The sequence below is a fragment of the Strix aluco genome, chromosome 6 (assembly GCF_031877795.1).
Source record: "Strix aluco isolate bStrAlu1 chromosome 6, bStrAlu1.hap1, whole genome shotgun sequence".
Lineage (NCBI taxonomy): Eukaryota > Metazoa > Chordata > Aves > Strigiformes > Strigidae > Strix > Strix aluco.
In genome coordinates, this window is record NC_133936.1 from 30,246,087 (window position 1) to 30,266,459 (window position 20,373).

The 20,373-nt window shown below is 48.5% G+C and overlaps 2 protein-coding genes and 1 long non-coding RNA gene across 5 annotated transcripts in view; 2 read left to right on the top strand and 1 right to left on the bottom strand.

The window, feature by feature from the left end:
• Window positions 1-3,311: 3,311 nt before the first annotated feature.
• On the bottom strand, window positions 3,312-7,538 carry METTL21A (methyltransferase 21A, HSPA lysine). 3 transcript variants are annotated; one of them, XM_074829384.1, is made up of 3 exons: window positions 7,275-7,538; window positions 5,646-5,757; window positions 3,312-4,586 (listed from the first exon to the last, which is right to left on the bottom strand). In XM_074829384.1, the coding sequence occupies exons 2-3, from the start codon at window positions 5,728-5,730 to the stop codon at window positions 4,189-4,191; spliced, it is 483 nt and encodes a 160-aa protein (XP_074685485.1). In that variant the 5' UTR covers window positions 5,731-5,757; window positions 7,275-7,538; the 3' UTR covers window positions 3,312-4,188. The 3 variants fall into 3 exon arrangements, with proteins under 3 accessions (XP_074685485.1, XP_074685484.1, XP_074685486.1); XM_074829383.1 differs by lacking the exon at window positions 7,275-7,538 and adding an exon at window positions 6,912-7,238; XM_074829385.1 differs by lacking the exon at window positions 7,275-7,538 and adding an exon at window positions 6,912-7,264 and having other exon boundaries at window positions 4,267-4,673; window positions 5,654-5,757.
• Window positions 7,369-14,000, top strand: LOC141925348 (uncharacterized). Its single transcript, XR_012623838.1, has 4 exons — window positions 7,369-7,437; window positions 12,058-12,118; window positions 12,306-12,460; window positions 13,145-14,000. It is a non-coding gene; the product is annotated as an uncharacterized LOC141925348 (long non-coding RNA).
• Window positions 14,001-19,552: 5,552 nt separating this feature from the next.
• CCNYL1 (cyclin Y like 1) overlaps window positions 19,553-20,373 on the top strand; it is a 35,580-nt gene continuing 34,759 nt past the window's right edge. Inside the window, exon 1 of the mRNA XM_074829410.1 lies at window positions 19,553-19,964. Within this exon, the coding sequence (XP_074685511.1) occupies window positions 19,736-19,964 (229 nt within the window). The 5' untranslated portion in view covers window positions 19,553-19,735. The remainder of the gene's footprint in view (window positions 19,965-20,373) is intronic.

Sequence of the window (20,373 nt, forward strand, 5' to 3'; positions counted from 1 at the left end):
TACAAAGTCTCTTTTTTGAGCAGGATGTTCCATTTACACTAATTTAGTGGCAAATGGTAGCTAGATAGGAATATGGGAAAAGGCGTATTTTAAGCAGACTATGGTGTCCTCTCATGATCTGTGGCCTGCTGTAAATATTCATGAGCTATTTTCCCCAAAGGGAAGGCTTTTTTAATCTTAATTAGATTAGTGAGAGGTTAAGTTTTGAAAAACAAAGTTTCTCTTCCAGTTCTGATATTTTTAAACCTGCTTTCCAGTATCCATTCTGGTGGCAATTAGTTCCGTTGTTTAATAATGTGAAAGACTTTTCCCTTTCGTAGTTTAAATATGATGTCTTTCTCACTTTTAAGCATTCCTGTAAACCATGTACTACTGATGTTAGTAACAGAGCAGAACAGAAGGCAGCAAACACTGCAAGGATCGCAACCCAATTATGTAATCTGCAAGGCTGGATCCAAACACTGGGATGAAAGCCAGAAGAACAAATTCAGCACTGAGGTAAACACACCTCCAGTGAAATCAAGGGGAAGAAGTGAGGTCAGCTCATTATGGCTGGGATTTTGTGCATTTTCATAATGCCATTCACATACTTGCTCAGAAAAATCTACATCTCAGTAATGAGGGAGAATCACAAACAGGTTAGTCCATGAGATAAAAATGCAGTTTGGCTTGAATTTCACACTGAAAAGAATCAGGTAACACAGATCCATGTGCAGTCAGTAGGTCAGCTGGTAAACCTTACTCTTCTGACACAGCTGCACCTTGAAGCTCTTTGTCCATAAAGCTGAATTTCATACATGCCTTAAAATTAATCAAATGTGACTTCAGTTGCAATGACACTGTAGAAGTTTGTTCCCTTGCAGAATGGCATGTTTCAGGGATGGTTTCACAATCTCGCAGCATGTTCACATCTTATCTGGTCACTTCCCTGTGACTTGGATCCTCTCCCTAGGGGGAGTATTTTATTTCTCAAGAGGCTACTTATGCATTGCCCCACTACTCGGGGACCCATGTCCAAATACATCCTCCCTACAGATGAGTTCACATCATCTATTACAAAACAGGACCACAGCAATGGAACCACCCAAAGGAGAATCACACTGACTTCTCTAGTGTGGGGATGAACAGGGTGACAGAAAGTGCTTGGGCAGGGTGTTAGTGTAATTGCCAAACAGATGCTGAAGCATTACTGTACATCATCTCATGCTAGAGCAGAAACTCAGCTGGGACCAATGGGTTGGGACCCCAGAGTTTGCAGGTGTCATTGCGGAGTGCTCACATTACGTGTGCTCACTCGCCAGGCAATTACACCTCTGCTACTTCTGTCCTGCGTGTCTGGCATGGTTCACTCCCAACATCTCCCTGAAGCTAAGTGTGATGGGAATATAAAAAAGCTGCAAAGCCCAGCCTGGGACAACAGAAGGCACTGCTCACTGCCTGGTGCAGGTGGGTGTTAGCACGGCCCAGCGGGAATAGGCTGTAGGTTTCAGCTGAGTTATGTTCTCATGGTTGGTGCCTGCCCTAAACACTAGCTTAAAAAGCAACCAGAACTAATGTGTTTGTGGTGGTGGCCTAACCACAATATTCCTGGGTCTGGTCTCCTGAATCTAAAGGAGTGCCCGCACCCCAGTAGCAGTCAGAGGAGAAGGTGTCCCCTTGAAGGGGTGCCTCTTGCTGAGCTGGGGAGGGGCCACCAAGAGCTCAGCTGTGCAGGGCAAGGCACCCACCTGAGCTGCCAGTGTCATCTCACACTTTTCTTTGCAAGTATTTACTTACAGGCAGTAGCACTGCTTCAGCCTTCAAATGTACTCCCTCGGGTTTTCATACAGCTGCTGTGCAACAGCAACACAAGCAGAAGCAGCCAGGCCTGGTCTCTGGCCCACGCCTGCTCTCACAGGAAGGCTACAGGCTGTAACAGCAGCAATGGGAAAACAGACACTGAAAGCTGCTAAACAATTAGAGATGCAATTAAACTAATTTGTTTTAAAAGTACAAAAATTTTGCTATCGTCAAAGCAAGGCCTGCAGCAAAGCCCCCTTCTTAATAGCATGTAGGTTGCTGCACTAGGCTTTATTCTGTGCTATTTAAGGAGGCTTTTTAGGGATGTTCCTACTATGGCAACAGCACAAGCTGCTAAGGCTGTCAGCATTGCAAGCTGCAGCCTCTTGCTAGGGCCAAGCACAGCCAGGTACGAGGCTTTCCCCACGAACCAAGTCACATGCACTCACAAGCCCAAGCATCAGCATGCTGCTTTCTGCCAGCTCCCTCCCGGGGCGGGGGAGGGGGGCTAATATACAGTGACCACAGAGAGCTTGGAGACAAGGAAACATCAGTGGGGAGGAAAAGGAAGAGGAGTGGTGAAAGCTTAAAGCCAGAGAGAGAGTGGGGAGAGCTTGTAATTTTTTTTAACCATTGCTCACCCAGTTGATAGGACAGAAGAAGCCGTGTCTGACACATTTAAGCTAATATCATGTTCCGGTTTTAATTAAAGGTGCCGTCTTCCTTCCCTCAGAAGGACTTCAACTCTAGTCTCAGACTGCAAATTCCCAGCCAGCTGCGTAAGTACTGTTTTAGTGACACCATGTGGCTTCTGAGGATACTGTGTTTCAGAGCAGCAACTCTCAGGCTGAGTCCAGAGCCAAGAAGGAACTTAGCTGAAAACATGAGAGATGCACCAGGGATGAAGCACAAGACCTCCGGGCCTCATTGATGAGAGCTGTAATGATAACTGTGTCATTTCCTGATTACAGTCTGCACATCACTTCTGGACCACAGACACCCTGCATCTTTTCCAGTTAGGAAGTATGATGGAAGCAGAAGTAATAAAGAGCTCCTGACGTCCATGGCCCAAGCAGCTGCTGGTGTTTGCTCTTGCCAGTGCCAAAGACATGCACACACTTAAAGCCTGATCCTGACTCTGGGGCTTTGTAAGTTAAGTTTAAAGAAAAAAAAGTTCCACATTATAGCAATTCCTGCATTTAGAAGTGTAGCCATCTTCTGTTAGCCCATTGTTTTCACCAGTTTCATTCTTCCACCACTAGAAAGAGAAGGAAGCCTGCTGCTAGTGCAAGCCAGATTCCAGGCTGCAGCATCTTTCACATAGAATCTTGTGGGATAAACACACAGAGATGTTTTTACAGTCTCAAGGTAGCATTTAACCACCACTGTGCACAGAAAGCACACTGAAATCTAGACACTGGCCCAAGGTCCCAAGTAATACAAGAATAAATACTCCCCCAGCTACAAAGCCTTTATAGCAGCACCCTTTCCTCTACATAACGGCTCTCAGAGACAGAGTGAGCCACAAACAAAGGCAGTAAGTAGAAATTTATTTAGCAGTACTTTGAGAGTCAAGGACTGATTTGATATTTAAAGAACACTTTGAGTCTCCTTGTTTCATTTTCTCTGCTGGCACATGTGGATGTGTATCTGGTCCAAGAAGCCTTGATCTGTGCGAGGAAAAGTTACCTTGTTAGGGACAACCCAAGAACCACGACTGCTTCGGTATTGCAGGTATAGCCTCCATGCTTGCAAGTCAGGTAAAAACACCACTGATTTCTAAGTTGAGCTTACTCTGCAATATTGATTCCCAACTGACCCACACACACAGATCTTATTGTTTCCCTATGCCTCTTCAATTCAGCAGTGACAGCAATACAACAACTTTATACCAGCTGCTTTTGTTGGCTTTGCCCTTTAAGTGGCTTCTTTCACCACAACTTTTAAGATGGAGAAGGCCTGAGGAGTTAAAGCATTTAGAGCTGGAGTCTTAGTTTATATTTCACCCACTTTTACTTTTCTAGAGTTAAGGAAGTGATAAGGGGGAAAAAACCCCACTCTAATCTATTTCTAAGTTCCCCACAGAAAGGTTTGATTTTAACCAACAGGTCTTTTGATGACATTTTTGATGCCTGGAGATTTCTGCAACTTAAATCAGTCTCAAAAATTACATTTGATAATAAGTCAGTGGAAGATCCTACACAACTCTACTGAGAAATGAAGCAGAGGTTTAATACGCAGAACAGAAGTACAGTCCTTGCTGTATCAGACCAAGTGATCCGACAAGACCATCAGAACAAGAAGCCAGTGAAATAACACAACTGCAATTATATGCTTAGGAACAAGTGTATTGAGTAGAAACAAGGGGAGGATTGAACAGCATCAGTGGTTTACTAACAAAGCACAGAGTCAAAAGTCATCCTTGCGACTACCCCTCTGTGCTTTGTAGATATGAACATCCTTACTGGAATCATAGTGGACCTCATATACAGAGAAACGGCCTCTCAGCATCTTCAAGAATTTGTGATCCCGTTCATAGCGGATGCGACAGGAAAGAAGAATGACAGTTTGCTCTGAGCACAGGTGGTCCAGCGTCTGAAGCAGTTCTGCAAAAGTTTCTTCCAGATAAACGATGTCTGCACCCAGGATGAAGTCAAATGCGCCTGGAGGGAAGTTACCCAGGTCTTTTCCCCAAGTCAGTTCCTTCACCACAGCTCTGGGACGTAGTTCAGAAGGTAGGTTAGCCTGTACGTTTGACTCCAGGAACTCCAGCGCTGCCGCCCTGTCTGTGATGGTAACACGAGCCCCTAAGCAGTACAGGAATATATGTCTCAGACAAACAGTCAATGTCCATAAATACAGCATTTGGAATACAATGCTCTAAGTCAAGCAGGCTCCTTAGTTCCTGTTAAACATTAACAACTTCCCTGAGCTGCCTGATTAAAAACAAACAAACAAAAAAGAACAAAACAAGCAAAACCCCCACTATCTACACACATCCTACCTTTCGTCAGTCACTTAACAATATAAAGTTTACTCCACATGAAGATTAAGTTGGGTAGGGAACCAAAAGTGTTTTCTGGAGCTTTTTCTTACTACATGAAAGTAGAGGACTTACTTTCTGCCTTTCCATAGGTGACAACAGAGTAAATTACAGGGATTGTTAAAATTAACCTGCTCCAATTCTGTATTTGTTCAGTAGGAGAGAGGCAGCTAGAGAGCTTCTTTCACAGGTCAGACAGAAGTTATGCCTGTGTGATTTTGAATGGCATGATTGTATTTTGTCAAACTGTTTTGGTTTTATTATTTCAATAGGCACCTTCCACAGCCACTAGAGCTTTGAATGAATTACAAAGTTAACCTGGGACAGTTAGCACAAACTTAACATAGTACCCCGTCCCCACCTCAGCCACAGAGACATCACAGGCAAATGACTTCATTTCTCCAGACCTTGGTCTCCCTGTCTGTAAGACAGGCTAACAAGGCTTACGCAAGCTCAGAGAGTGGTTTCAGTCTGTAGCTTTATCTGTGCTGCATACGAGGACAAGTGGAAGATGGCAAGCACAGCACTTGCTCCCTGGGGGAGAATAGCTGCAGAACTGAATGCTGCTGAGCTGAGTACCATGGTAACAGGCATCAGCCTTAACAGGGTCCCACCATAAAGTAAACTGCAGTGGCACCATCGCTACAATAAATAACGCAGTGGGCTCTGAAGTCTAACAAGAAAGGAAGATGACTCAGACAGGAAGCATCACAGTTCACATATGTAGCTTTGGTGTTAACTTCTATACCAGGCATGTAGATGTAAAAGTGCCAATTTTACTACAGTTGTAAATTGCTTTAAACAAACAAAAAAAAGCGCTTACCTAATAACGTGGCCACTATTCCCAGCAATCCAGTTCCGGCTCCCAGCTCAATCACAGACCGATCCCTGAGATCAGTGCTTCCCATCTCCAGATAAGCACACAAGACAACAGCCTAAACCAAGAGACAAGGGCAATTAAGCACAGGGCTCATTTCAGTCATACTGAACACTGGCTGATTTACACTGAGAGAGAAGGTTATGGGAAGGGTCGGACACTTCAGGTCTGCAGCAAGTCTTCATTCAGCCCTTCTGTACCTCCTGTATGCATGTGTGGTCTTTTTATGAGTTTTATAGAGGACAGGCAAAAGGAAAAAAGATCCACAGAGGCTGCAACTCAGATGTGGCAACACTGCTTCATGAATCCCCATAGCAGGAGGCAGAAAGAATTGCATTTGGAAAGGAAAAGGTGGAGGGTGTCAAACACTGGTGAATGAACACAGTATTGCAAAAGTCCAGTATAAGGTTGCATAGTATCTTGTGTGGTATTTCAAAAGGTTTCTGCCCAACACTGGCATGTCATCAGGAAGGACACAGGGAAAGTGAAGTATTAACACTTCCATCTGTTTGTATCTAATAATGTATCTTGCATTTTACAGAGACCTCGGCAAGGTGCACTCTCCGTAGCAAGTTCTGTCAAAGCCGATGTCAGGAAAGGCCAACAGCCCTGCGCACCAGCTCAAGGAGTTTGCTAAAACTGCTATGCTTGTTCTTTCAAGCTAGAGGTAAAAGTGCAATTTGTGTGTTTCCCTCCCAAACAGAGACCTGACTGATGGAAAGCCCTGGGATTCTTACAGCAGTACTTTGACCGATTGCCCTGCAGCCTTGGGCCTGCCACAAACCCTTCTGTTTTGGATGGTTCTTATCCCCAAGATAAAGTCTATCAGCAGTCCTTCCTGACGCTACAAGCAGCAGGATCCATGCTGTACTCTGAAGGGCGTTAAGCAAACATCAGCAGCCACTGTTAAGAAATGGGTGAGAGTTCTGTGAGTTATTCGGGGTATTTCCTGTATTTTGGCACTGGCTGCGCAAGGTGCCAAAATGCGGCCCGCTTCCCCTGCAGTCCTCCAGGATCTCATAATTATGAGGGGGGGAAAAAAAGTTAAAGTAGGGTTTAACGTTTTCTTTTTGTAAAAAAAAAAAAAAAAAGGAAAATCTTTTTACAGGAAAAAATATTTTAAATAGTTTTCTAAGGTGATTCGGAGAGCTAGGGCAAGCGCTCCAGGAAGCCATCAAGAACGGAAATATTCCACCCGGTGTGAGCACCTACCGCGTCCCAGACCACCGCCGCCACCCCGAGCCGCCGCCAGTCCTGCCGCAGGCGGATGGTGCGGCTGGCGAAGCGGTACGTGGCCGCAGGGCTGTGCAGCTGCCGCGCTCCCCAGCCGGCTCCTTCCTCGTAGGGCACCAAGGCCATCCCGCCGGCGGCCGGCCGCCGGGCGCAGCCCCCGGCCCCGCGGCTCACCGCTCCCGCCGCCTCCGCGCCCGCCCGGCGCCTCGCTCCCCCTCGGCCCGTCCCGCGCCGCCGCCCCAGGCCGGGCCGAGGGCAGGGGAAGGCCCGGGGCCGCCGCGGGGAAAGGCCCGGCTCTCGCCCGGGCCCGGCCCCTCGCCGCCCGGCCCGGCCGCTACTCACACGCCGCAGGCCCGGGGCCGCCGCGGAGCTCCCGGCCCGGCCCCCAGCGCCGCGGCCTGGGGCGGGTGCGGCCTCCGCGCCGCCGCCCGGTTGGGGAACGGCGGTGGAGCCGGCGGCGCCCAGCGGCCTCTCCCGGCGAGCCGGGCGGGCGATCGAGCCCCGGGTAAAGAGGGGCGAGGCGGGGGCTGGAAGGTCTCCGGCGCGCTCCTGCCCCTCAGCCACGGCGGGAGGCGGCGGGGGCAGGGCAGGAGGCAAGCGGCGGCGGTCGGCGGGGCCATGCCGGCGGCCCGGGGCTGGTGCCGGCTATCACGGGCTTGGCAGCGCGGTGTGCGGCACGGGGAGGCCGCTGGCCGGTAACGGCTGTGCCTCTGCCCGTCCCTGGCAGGACCTCGGGGCACCCCGGAGGGGGAAAGCCTCGCGCCGCTTCTTGCCGGAGGCTGGGCCCGGGGCTTCCTTTATTTTGAGACCTGTGTGCCACGAGGTGCAAACGCCCTGTGGGACATTGTCTGCTGTCCCCGCAGCCTCTCTGTGGTTCCTGGCTCCTGGCGTTTGTTTCAGGGGTTTTTGGAAGTCACTGCAAAGAAAAGGTGTTTGTGCAGCCCACCGGCCTCATCCTCCATTGCTGGCACGGTGAACATTGTCTCTGCAAGTGCTCACCACCAGCCTGGAAGCGGTGCCTCAATGACTGGGTAACCGCTGCAGAAACACGACAGTTCTTGTGCATCTCAGTGCATCCCGGTCAGAGCATTGACCAGGGCAGTAAAGTCACAGTTGCTCTTCGCTGGTGGTGTGGCGGGAATGCTCCTGCAGCATTGTTTGTGCATGGGCTTCTCTTTACCTTTGGCTCCGTTTAATCTCTTGTTTGGCAAAACAACACAGTGCTCCTCTCCTTTGTGTGTCTCCATCTCCAGTTAGTTGAACTTTCTCCAAAGACTGCTAAAGGCCACGGGAGGGCCAGAGAAGCGTCCTGGCAGCACTTGCGCTCTGGCTGCCTGGAGACAATGCTGCAGATACTCTGCAAAAAGGTGCAGGACCTCCAGCTGTGCTCCTCAGCCCAAGAGGAGCCAGGCCTCACGGACAAAGGGCTGTATGTGGGGGAGCAGGGCAGGGGAGCAGCATCCATCTCCAGTGGCCATGTGGCTCGGCAGCTCCCAGTGTCACCACTGACAGGGCAAGGCCAGCCCTCAAAGTTGGGGAGCATAACGAGCTCCAGAAAACATCCCCACTCTTTCCCACAGGGAGCAGCAAATCTGACTGGCAGACAAAAGCAAATGTGGTTACTCTAAAAGCTGTTCATTTCAACAGAGTGGCTCAAGATTCATGAAAGTCTTTGTGGAGGAGCGTTACAGGCTGCACAGGGGTAGCAGGAACTAAAGCTTGTTTTTAGGGTTCTACTGTAGGGGAATGGAAACCAGAATTTTACTTGCCCCAAACCAGTTCATACACGTCTTACGGCAACTTAGACTTCTCCTTATAAACATGCCAGAGCGGGTGCGATGATTCAGCTTAATGTGGTTTTATGTCCTAAAGTGCTGGTCCCTTGCCACTACTGCTTTTGAGAGTTTGAAACTGCTTGTGCTATTATCTCGATTATTTTTTAAATTATTTATATAGGCAGTGTGGGAAAAGCAATGAGAGTGATTACACTTGAAATGAGAACTCTGCTTGGATGAGTTTTTGAATCACTTATGCTGTGCCTAAACAAATGGAGGCAAATGGAGGGAAACTCCCAAATGGCACAAAGCTTTTGCCTCCACCTCCTGCACCACATGCCAGCCCTGGGATCTCCAACCGAGATGTGGAGGAGTGTGGCAGGGCTCCAGTGCTCCCAACTGCCTCCTTTTTTCCCCCCTAGATCATTTTTCTTCCCCTGCAGTATTTCGTAAGACCAAGGGTCTGGCTGAATAGCAACTAGAGTGAAAAAAGGCTGTATGTGAAAATTTATACATTTGTTCCCAAAGATGATACTGCAGTGAGTGCTTTTATCCCAAGAACATGTTTTTGTAAGTCAGATATCCCTGAATATCTTTGGAGCCCAGCAGGTTCTCTACCAATCCTGCCCTGCTTCCCAGGACTGTTTTCCCTTCTTCCCTGCTAATGTTACTGTGGCACTGCTTTCCATGAGCCTTAGACAGGAGATCAGAAATTACTTTTCAGATCATAACTGGATTAAAGCTATTAAAAGGGAAGCAAGTCCACTAGAAGTTCAGTAAGGGCCCTGATTCCCCATATTCATTCTATGCCTATATTTACCCGCTTTTCCCCTTTTCACATCCATTTTCTAAGAAGATACAGTACCCAGGTATTATAGTGACAGAGAAAGAGACTTGGTTTCTTTCACCCTTCCTGACAGTAAAAGGATAAGGAAAACACAACAACAAATAATGATGGCTAAAACAGTTGCCCAGATCTGAAATGCTTTTTCTCCCAGCAGGGCTAGAGCTTAGCACAACAGTAAAGCTGCAACAACATAGCCTGGTTCAGCTTTTAAACACTGCAGAAGGCTATAAGGACACCTAAGCTGCAGATAAACTTGCAAAGTAGGAAATAGCTGATTTTAAGGTAAGCAAGAATGACTTAAAGTATAAAGAAACACCAAGTCCATTCTTATCTCATTCAGCTACTTGATAGAGCAGGCATAATGTGTCCAATTATAAGTAAATTCTGCTACCTCAGATGCAGATAAGCTTTGTTGGGTAATTAAGAAAAAGTGTTTAAGAGTAATGGTCCTTGTAATAGAAGATCAAAGAATCAAGTAGATGAGACAGAAATGAGTACAAATTATTTTGAAGCTATACTAATATACCTCCCTTTTTGAAATCTTCTCTTTCCTGCTTAATATTTAAAATCCTCTCTTAGAAATGAATGTGACAATTCTTGTGATAGCTCTGCAGACACTGCATGTACCGCATGGCGGTGCATGGATTTTGAAGCCACCCATGATGTGGGGAAAATACTGCATCCCTCACGCAGTCTCTGGTTACCAAGGCAAAGGCAGGTATAAATAGAAACTATCTGATTTTTTTTTTAAACTATCTAGAAACCTGTGTTGTTGATAACCCTCTGACAGCAACGCCTTATTCCAAATGGTTCTGTTCTACATTTGTGCAGAAACTTCTGGTTGTACACGTTTAATCCTTTCCTCTCTAAATAAATAGCAGCTACTTCTGGTTGTCATTCCGCTGAAATACAGAACCTGTTTTTAAAGTAAAGTTTGGACAAATATCTATTTTGCTAAGAGCTTTCATCAACTAAATGAACCCAAGCTAACACAAAGCTTAGTGGAAAACCTGGAAAAGAAAGCAGTCTTTCTCCTTAAGTATCACCGTAAGTGGCCATTCAAATGACTAGCAGTGAAATGATTTAACAGTTTTTACATTTTCATCTTCAGCAGTAGCTTCCAGATTCTCCACACCAGTGAGATAGATGGGGCAGTGAATCACCTGCTGTTAAATACAAAGGGAATAAACCAGAGATTAATTTGGCTGATGACAACTTGCAGTTGCAGAATCAAGACAGCCTCAGCTTGAACTGATCTGGATCATCTTTGAATCCAACGGGATGAATTAAAAACCTAAGTTTCTGCAGAAACTGACAGATTATCGGTAGACCTTATAACTTGCTGCTTCAGCAAGATCCTTGCAAAAAATATTCAATATTGAAATAAATGTATGGTCTGATCTAGCATGTCATTTCCTTTAGACACAGAGTTACATTAAACAATGGAAGTAATGATAAAAAAATATGAAGATGTGTAATTTCATAAGTGCTTGAGCTGAAACGCAGGAAGTTTCTGGAGCCGCTGAAGAGGGAATAGTTCCCGTCAGTAACATTACATTCACGCCTTCAACCTCACATCTCGATAAACTGTCATACATAATCACCACATTTATTAAAATGTCTTGTTACAGAAAGATCACTTAGCTTTTCATGGAATTATGTGACTGATCTCTCAAAGACCTTGCAAGTCTGAAAGCTGACATTATTCTGAAGTTTTAATTAAGGAACAAAAAGCAAAATGAGTAAGCTCCTCTTCTCAAGCAACCACTGCAGTTCCAGCTGCACTTCATTTGCTGGAAACCTCCTCCTCTTAACACTGCACTTTCAGATGTTCACAGACCTTACCCACATCTCCAGTCAATAGACTTCCAGGCCATGAGATGCCACGTGTCGGGTCTTGTGACAGGAGAGTCCCTCAACCACCGAAGCATGACTGATGCATGAGCGGGCATGGGTCTGCACACGGGTGGATACCAGGAAGGGCTGCTCCAGCAGTGCTCTGGTGAGCGTGGGGCTGTGGTAGGGAAATCATGGTGCAGTGCTGTGATTTCTTCTGCCAGCAGCTTCTGTAGTCACTGCAGCTGGTTGATGGTTGTAGGCCAGGGTAACACATGTGTCTGGCACATGGGATACTAGGGTGGGGTAAAATGCTGGAAAAAACACCCTTTTATGGAGTCTGAGTATGGATCTAGGGGCTTAATGTTAGGTGGCCAAATTTCTGATGTGCTCTATAGGTGCAGGTTTACATAATTGGAGAGGAAGTTACACTGCAAGCAATGCGTTGTATTAATTTAAAACTAGTTAACAACTAATTTTAAAAAATTTAAAAACAATTATATGGGCAGGCAGACAAAGGCTATAGCATCCATACAGATGCAAGAGCATGTGCCTCAGTGCAAAGGTTACCTTTTAAAACCAAGCAGAATCCAAGTTTACGAAAAATGTGGGGGGTTTAGTGTTATTTGTAATGGTATTGACAGTGTTTCTCTTCTCCACTCCTTAGAAGACAATGAAGAAGACGCAAGAGTCAAGTCTAAGCAGTTTCAGATACCTTAAAGCCAATAGTAAGTGCTCCTCAGAGCCTCCTTCCAGGCTTTAGTGGTCCAGGGTTGGAATTAAACCTTTAGAAGTTTGCACTAAACAAACTTACTGCAGGGCTTACACATCCAATTTGACTTTTCTGAATGAAGTCATGCATCCATGTTAATGTTTCTGTTAAAATATTGGAAAGCATTTTCCTTTTCCTCATAGGGAATTTGTGTCCATGACCTGCAGTACCAGCTGCTTCTAACACTTGGTACATCGGAATAGTAGTTCTGCCAGCTCTCTGCCCACGAGCACACAAAGCACAGCTTTGCAGGCCTCCGTCTTTCTTGGCTTCAGCACATCTTGAATTCTCTTCTCAGGTACTAAGTCTCCATTAACTCTACCTTAGCCTTTGATAATTGGGAAGCTAGTTTTATTTTACCTTAAGGAAAAATGAAGGTAGGATCAGAAAAGAGAAGCTAAGGTAAAGAAACGTTAACTCCCATATGTTTGTGCTGTTGGTATCCCTGCGGTGATCCAGATGCTCGCACGCTAGCCAAGAAGCCTCTGCATTGCCTGTAATGACATCTTAGATTGCTGCAGAGACAAAAGGACGGATTTAATCAATGACACCAGCACTGCAGTCTGTCCGTATGCTATGAAGCCCAGGCTCCCAGCTCTGGTTTGCATGTATTCACCACTAGCCAAGGGTAATACAGAAGATTTACAGAAGTGTGAAAATTTAGGGCTGCTAAAAATCCACCTTGTGCATTCTGAACAAACCTCAGTGGTTACTTTTTTCCCCAAAACCATTGGAATTTTCTATTTCCCTAACTACTGTTTTGCTTCAGGCTTTTTCCCTTAAATGGCCATAGTCTTATGTTACTTGTCAGCTTCAAAAGACAATCACGCGTGCAATATTTTTGTCCTGTCAGCTGATAGTGGATTTCAAAACAGGATGCCTATTTTTCCCCCCATTATTTGCAACAGTGAGACACAGAAGTCTGAGCTTTTGTTTTCAGTTGGTTATACAGGTTCAACCTGGTGATTCATTCTTCCTGCAGCTACGTTTCCAGGAAAAGACAAAGTCCTGGCTCTTCTCCAAGTTATCCATAGACTGACTGCTTGAGAGTAAGATCAGAAGGCACTCCTCCTGCAGCTGGGACACTTTCTAAGAAGGGAGAAATTGAACAAAACACATCCCAAAGCTGGTGCTATCGCCCTGCAGACAAGCAAGGAGGCACATGGCCTTGGAAAGGCACGTGCAGTACTAAGTCAAGGTGAAGATAACAGCAGAATTTACAGGATGTAAGATTCTTGGCCCTGTGAAGCATTTGCAAGGAGCCATTCTCCATGTCTGGGACAGATAGTGACTGTGAAGCTAGATGGCTTACAGAAAATCCTACAATTAATTTCAAGGATTTTAGGAGACTCGCAGCTTCTTCTTGCAGTTGGTGTGGGCAAGAACATACCCTTGGTTTGGGAATTTTTCAAGAGTCGTTATTCAGGTAGGAGCTGGTAACTATGGTTTCAGACATCTCCTCTCAGGGATACTGCTGCTCATGGATGAAGGGAAGCCTGGTTTTGCATCATGAAGCAAGGGACTACAGGATTGATTGTGTGGTTATGAACGCAAGTGCTAAGCTTTTGGAGAGGGAGTTAAATAAAATCATGCACAAATCTACCTACAAGTAACCATCGCAGGAAATGTAAGGACTTGTCTGAGAAGTGGAGTTCCTTTGAACACAAGCAGACAGCGGCTCACATGTAAGGGGCAAACAGGCCAAGTAAAGAGACAGAATTACCTTCCACTGTGAGCCCACAAGCCAAAACACAGCTGGTAGCACTAACATTAGTCCTGTCAAGCCTGGCAGCCTTCATTTATTATGCACCCTGCAAATAATTATACATAGAGTTAAGCTTATAGCTCAGAAGCTGCATTCAGTAGTTGGCAGGGTACGTTCCTCACTGGTATAGATCCTTTGACCTTATTAGACTCACATCAGAAGTGAATCTGGTCCTTTGTATTTTCAGAATAAATCATAGGTCTTTTTCATCTCCGCAACTCAGGAATATAGGTTGCTCCTTCTTCGGCTGCCATCATGGTCTGACTTAGGTTTTGTTTCAGGATCCAGCCTGGCCTTCCTTAAAGGCTGTGTGGAGTTCTCCCAGAGACTACAGCAACTTCCCCAGAGGGCTTAAATTAGGATTTGTTTCCCACATTTTGGAAAATTGCTTTCCCTTTCGTGAAAATTAAAGCAAACATACTCTCTCCCCACCACGCATTATTAAAAGTTAAACATGAGCTTGGAGGAGGAATGAAGGCCTGTATAACAAACTTACTCTTTTTAGGGAATAGTGACATTAAGTGTCAAATTTATAAACTCCCATCCACTCTGGCATTAACACCTGATGGAATCCATTTGGCAGTCAGTACCCTTGAGCTATTACTTTGTAGGTTACATTTAGGTCACATTTTCTTTGTGAACACAAATGCAAGAGAATTACTTTTTATCTTCATAAAAGCAAGATTCAGGATGGGAAAAAAAAAAAAGCAAACCTACAATGCCAGAACAAGTCAAAAGCTGCTCTGCTCCTCTCTGTTCCCTGGGAGAAAGATGCAGTATGCTTTTGAGGAACAGACCTAGGGACCCTACTGAAGTTACTCCTACCCTTGGTTTCCAGAGAGCTGCATCTTGCCCCTGGCAGCTGTAGGGCCTGTGTCCCTGCCCTGACAGCATCCGTCCATGCTCTGGGCACTTCAAATCCCTGGTCTGCCCGCTGCGGCTCAGCTGGGCAGCACCTTGCAAGAAAACCTGCTGTAACCCGCTTGCCGGGAAATGGTAATGTCTTCATATTAAGGCATGGCTGCCTCGGTGGGGAATAGCTGCCAGGTGGGAGAGGGGATGCTCTCCCTGAGCTGAGCCTGGTACAGCACACGGCTGCTGGCTGCAGTGCAGCGGCAGCTCCCACTGCATTGCTCTGCTCTGTGCTCAGGGCCCAGCCAGCGCTCTGGGAGGGGGATATTTTTATGTGCCGACTCAGGACAGTGCTGAGAGCTGATCCTTCTTCCCCACAGCGAGCAACTGAAATGTGTTAGGTATGCAACTGAAACAAGAAAGAGAGATAAATAAAAAACCCAGAACGCCCTCATTTGAGGATCACAGTCACCTAAAGTTCAGGACTTTGGTCCATGTGCTCCTTGCCTGAGTTATCCTGGTCAAATGCAGTGCTGAGGCAGTGTTCCAATGAAACTAAACGTAATCCCTAAGAGGTTAATTGGGCATGAATGCTCAGTGCTAATCCAGACTACAAATACTGCATGCATTTAAAGCTGGGCAATAGACTGTTTTCTCATCCCATAAGAAAAAGCTTTCACCATTTTAAGAAGTGTTTGCCCAGTGCAGAGGATGAGAGAAGTTCTTTCTGATCTGTTTGAATTTTGTCTGCAAACATGCAGGTTCGAGCCACATTCAGAATAGGCCATAGCTTGTGACCAGGCTTATTCCCAAGTGTCTGCCTCTGGCTTGAACCAAGCAAGCAAACACGCCCATGAATCCCATTTCCATCACTTGCAGGTCTCTCTGTTATGGCAGTTTTCACCCAGTACACCTCGAAGCTGGAGTGTCCTTCCCAAGCGAGGTGCAGAAACAGCATGCTGCCATCGGTGGGACTGGTGCTTGCCAGCGTTACCCTTGGCTCCTCCCTGGGGGTAGCAGTGATTCTCCCCCATTACCTGGGACATCATTATTGCTGCTCTGCAATAGGACTTACTAATCTTTATGGGCCAGCGCTGTAATCAGGAGAGATCAATAAAACTGACCTAGCCTCCTTGCACTGTCATTTACACTGGGATTTGCCCTACCCTGGCCACAGCCTTGGTGAACCCGGACAGCCCTGAAACCAGGGCGGGGGGTGAATGCTGCAACTGGTGGGAAATGCTTCAAGAAGGGTGGAAAACAGTTCAGTCCAACAGATTATGTAAAAGCACAGTATTTGGTGTCTGTAAGCAAGGGGGGGTTGCTGCCCACTGGGTGCCCTGCTCAGAGAGAAGGGGCAGTAACTGAGGGTCCTGTGGCACAGGCCTCTTTTCCCAGAGCAGGAGGAAAAGGGGTTGAATCTTAATAGTCCGTAGTAAGCTATTTTCAGCTTATGTATTCATTATTGTCAAGATCTGCCATCCAAAATGCCTACTTACTATGCAAAATGGGGAACTAGGTATGTGCCACCCATTGTACATCAAAGTAATTGATTTTTTTTATAATGGAAACTGATGATTCACGGGGGTAAATCAAGCAAAACAGTAGAAAGACAAGACAGAAAATAGGAAGAGAACCAGGACCAGTAATAAATTATGATAGATGGTATTCAGTATATTGCTGTAGCAGTAAGTCAATAGAGTACTAAGCTGTGTAAATAAAAGATAATGTATTTCATCTCTGCAGGGTGTTGCTCAGGCTATACCTATTAACAAGATCACCTGGTTCTGCAGAAAATACACACAGCAACAGGTTTTGTCATATTATCCTGATAAATCAGATCTGTATCGAGATTTTAAGAGTTACTTTGCCAAAATGGAGGGGGAAATGAATATTCCTCATTACTGCAGCTACAGGGAAACATGCACAGATATGGAAAAATACTCTTTACTGGCATATTGAGGTATGTGGAAGAGGAAGCTTAAATTCTCCTGGAATGACAGGGAGGTGGGACAGCTTTCTGTTCCTGTGATTTCCAGGGATTAAAGTCAGCTTCCTCTTGCCTAAGACCTACATGAATAAGGCTACACAGGGAAACAGACCTACTGATTTCTTTCCTCCCTCTGCATGTTTGTATAAATCCTGATGCTCTACAACAGCACTAGCACAGCGGAAGAGCAGCCCTCGTCTCTTCCCCTTTGCAGCACTACACACTGAGAACAAGTATGAGACCCATGGGAAACTTCAGTCTCTGGGAAGCAGAGGAACCAAATCTTTCACTCCCAAATAGCAGTGAGACACGTCACGTACTCCAGACACTCCAAGTTCCCAGCATTTTTCATCTATCGGGACAAGTATGTGGGGTTTTGGCTGTTGGCCTCGATGGCTGGGTCCTGGTGCTCAGCTGCCTGGTGAGCCACTCTTGCTCACTTCTTCTTCACCCTTGAACAAGGATTTTCCACTGCCCAAAACCAGAACTTTGGCCAAGGGCTCCCTGGGGCTGCTCCAAAGCCCAGACTTAGCAGAGGTCCCAGCTTGCTGCTGGGATCCCACGAGGCACTTGCTGCAGTTGTACCTCCCTCCAGCAAAGCCAGGCAGCCCCATCACACATGCTGGTGTGGCTGCAAGGAACAGGATGGACATGGTTTAAGAAACAGACACTCAGTGTCATGGCTGTCTGGCTGAGATGTGCCGATTTGCTTGTGATTCCTACCACCACTTCATCCACATTGAGCCGCTGGACAGGGCCCGGCCAGGTGTGAACAAGTAAAGGTATTGCTTTTCTGGCATAAGAGGGTAAATCACACCAGTTTTAATAATAAATAATGCAGATGCAAGCCAGCTCTTATTCTTGCTTGAGAATTAATTACTTCATTAAACCACACCAACCCTCCAGCTTTCTTCTCATCTCCCACCATCCTCACCAAAAATCAGTGGATGCAATGCCAGAGGGAAGAAAACGCCAACTTCTGAATGGCTGTTTTGCATGAAGCCCCTTTTTTCCCTCCCTGACTCAGGCGAGTCTCCTGTCCCACCTGATGGTTAAGTCCCAGTCCTTCCTAGACCTGGGAGTAGGACCCACTGTCCTACAGCTTTCCAAGCAGAGCACAGACACTGTGGGACGCTGGGCTGAAGTGGTTCAAAAAGCACTGAAGGCAAATCTTCTCTGCATTCCTCGTGTAATCCACAGCGAGGTCAGATTTCTCTGGAGTAACAAGGCTTTACAAACTGTCAGTAGCGTGTAGAGAGGCTTAGCTAACACTGCTTAGAGAACTTGCCAGCAAGTGAAAAAGTGTAATTCATCAGTCTGAGCGAATAATCCTCATATAAGACTATAAATCATTTAGTTCCTCCCTTTATTGTGCCTGGGATTAAGTTGTACGGATTCTAGAAATGCAGCATCTATGACTTCCCCTCTTCAAAGAAACTAGGCATGATTTTGTCTGAAAACTCTGCGTCTGCGATCACATGGGAGAGCCAACGTTTAGAGATTTGTTCTACAAAATGGAGTAAACCCCTGAGCCTGCCTATCTCTGGAATAATTGCCAACATGATAGCAGTGTTTTGTAATTCTTTGTGTGTTCTTAAATCTTCTGCAGAGCCATTCTTCTTATCAGGGGCCAGAGTTAAATTTTTGTAGCGATAGTGAGGTGATCCATTGCAGAATGACATATGTTCGTGTTTATCAGGGCCTCTGACTGCTGTGGGTATCTTGCCCTCTAATCCATCTTCCCTGGAGTGTATTTGAGCATTCCAGTCCTCTGAGAAGCTCTCAGGTAGCTGAGACTCACAAAGCAAAACCACAACTCCTGGAGACTTTCAATACAGCAAAACAAAAGTCCCCGGGAATCTCCAAGGCCACGAGTAACGTTCCCTCCCCAGACTGCGTGCAGGTAATGCGCGGAGCAGCGAAGTGCAAGCCATTAGCAAGCAGCGGGGCGCAGCATTGCTTATCTCAACTTCTTGAGGGACTTCACCATAAAGTCATCAGAACCGACCGCAGAGCTCCCAGGCGGCCGCTGCAACCCCCAGCCCAGCCAGGCACCCAGCAACACCCAGCACGCATGGGGACAGGTGGGCAAAACACCCCAGAACAACCCAGAAGCCCTTAAAACCTTTAAAAATGGGGCAAAAGAGCCGGCAAGACTCGCAAACAGGCTTCTGAACTTACAAGAGCAGCCCCGAGGCTGCCTGCACCCCTCGCGAAGGCTCTGGACTGCCGCGTGCAACCCCCGCGGGGACAGCACACAGCACGCAGGTGGGGCATGGCGTTATTCATGTGATTATTAATAGATGTATGTATTATTTTAGTATACGATATCATTGCCTTTTATTACTTCATTTTTAAATTATTATTATACAAGTAGTATTATTGCCATGCTGCTGAGGCAGCTTCAGCACGTGCGCAGCCGGGCAGCGTGCGCCAGGCGCGCCGGGGGCAGGGCCAGGGGCGTGGCACCGTCAGGGGGCGTGGCCGAGGGCCCGCGGCCGGCGCTGCTTGTGCGTGTGCGCGTGGGGAAGGGAGGGGGCAGGCCAGGAAGGGCGCGGCGGCGGCCGCGTGACGATTCCCGCGTCCATTGGTGGAGCGGCGTCACGCGGCGCCCCGGCGGGAGGTGATTGGGTGGGAGCGAGGCGGGGCCGGGCCTCCCCCCCCTCTCCCCTGCTCTGCCCTCCCCCCGCCCCTCCCCCGGCCCGGGGGAAGGTGGCCGCTCGCGCGAGGGCCGTTGCTCGCCGCGCGCAGGAGGCGGCGGGGGGGCTCGCGCGGCCGTTGGGGCGGGCGGGGGCCGCGCCTGGCCGGGGCGGAGGCGACGGTGATGCGGCGCTGAGGCCCGCCCCTCCCTCCGTCCCGCCCTCCCTCCCTCCCTCCGCCCGGCGCCTCGGCTCCCCCTCCGCCCCCTCCCCCGCCACAGCCCGGGAGCCGCGTAGCCGGGGCCCGGCGGGGGAGCTCCGAGCTCCATGGGCAACACCGTCACCTGCTGCGTATCCCCGGACGCCAGCCCCAAGCTCAGCCGGGCCCGCGGCGGCGGCGGCGGGGCAGCGCCGGGGCCCGACCGCTGGGCGGACGCGTACCAGGCGGCAGCGGGCGGCGGCGGCTCGGGATCGGCGGAGGCCGAGTCGGGGGACTCAGATCCCGGCGGCGGCGGCCCCCACCTCCAGCACATCAGCGACCGGGAGTTCCCGGATGGTGAGCGGCGGGGGCCGAGCGGCGGGGCCGGGCGGGCGGCGGGCAGCGCCGGGCACCGCATCCCCGCCCTGCCGGCGACTGTCCTCGGGGCGCCCCCGCCCCGCTCCGCCGCGGGTGGGTGCCCGGCGGGACTGGCTGCCCGGGGCGCGGCGCTTCCCCGCTCGCGGCGCGCCCCCTTTGTCCCGGCGGCGGGGGGAGCGTGCGGTCCGGCGAGCCCCTCGGGGGGGAGGGGGTGGCTCGGCCCGCCGCCGCCCGGCCCCGCGCCGCGCCCCGAGCGAAGTTCCCTGCGGCTGTCAGCGCTCTGACAGCGCGGGGCACTCCTGCGGGCACGCCGCCTTGCTGCCGCTGGGCGGGGGAGGTCGGCGGCGGGGCCGGGACCTCTGCCCGAAGTACGAGCCGCGGGGCTACC

What these genes read in the sequence shown, in the direction of transcription:
- METTL21A (XM_074829383.1), bottom strand. Translation starts at nt 7,058, where the DNA reads ATGGCCTTGGTGCCCTACGAGGAAGGAGCCGGCTGGGGAGCGCGGCAG. An exon ending in CGGCGGTGGTCTGGGACGCG is followed by an intron (nt 5,758 to 6,911) that starts GTAGGTGCTCAC and finishes CTCTTGGTTTAG; the next exon opens with GCTGTTGTCTTGTGTGCTTA. An exon ending in AATAGTGGCCACGTTATTAG is followed by an intron (nt 4,587 to 5,645) that starts GTAAGCGCTTTT and finishes TGTACTGCTTAG; the next exon opens with GGGCTCGTGTTACCATCACA.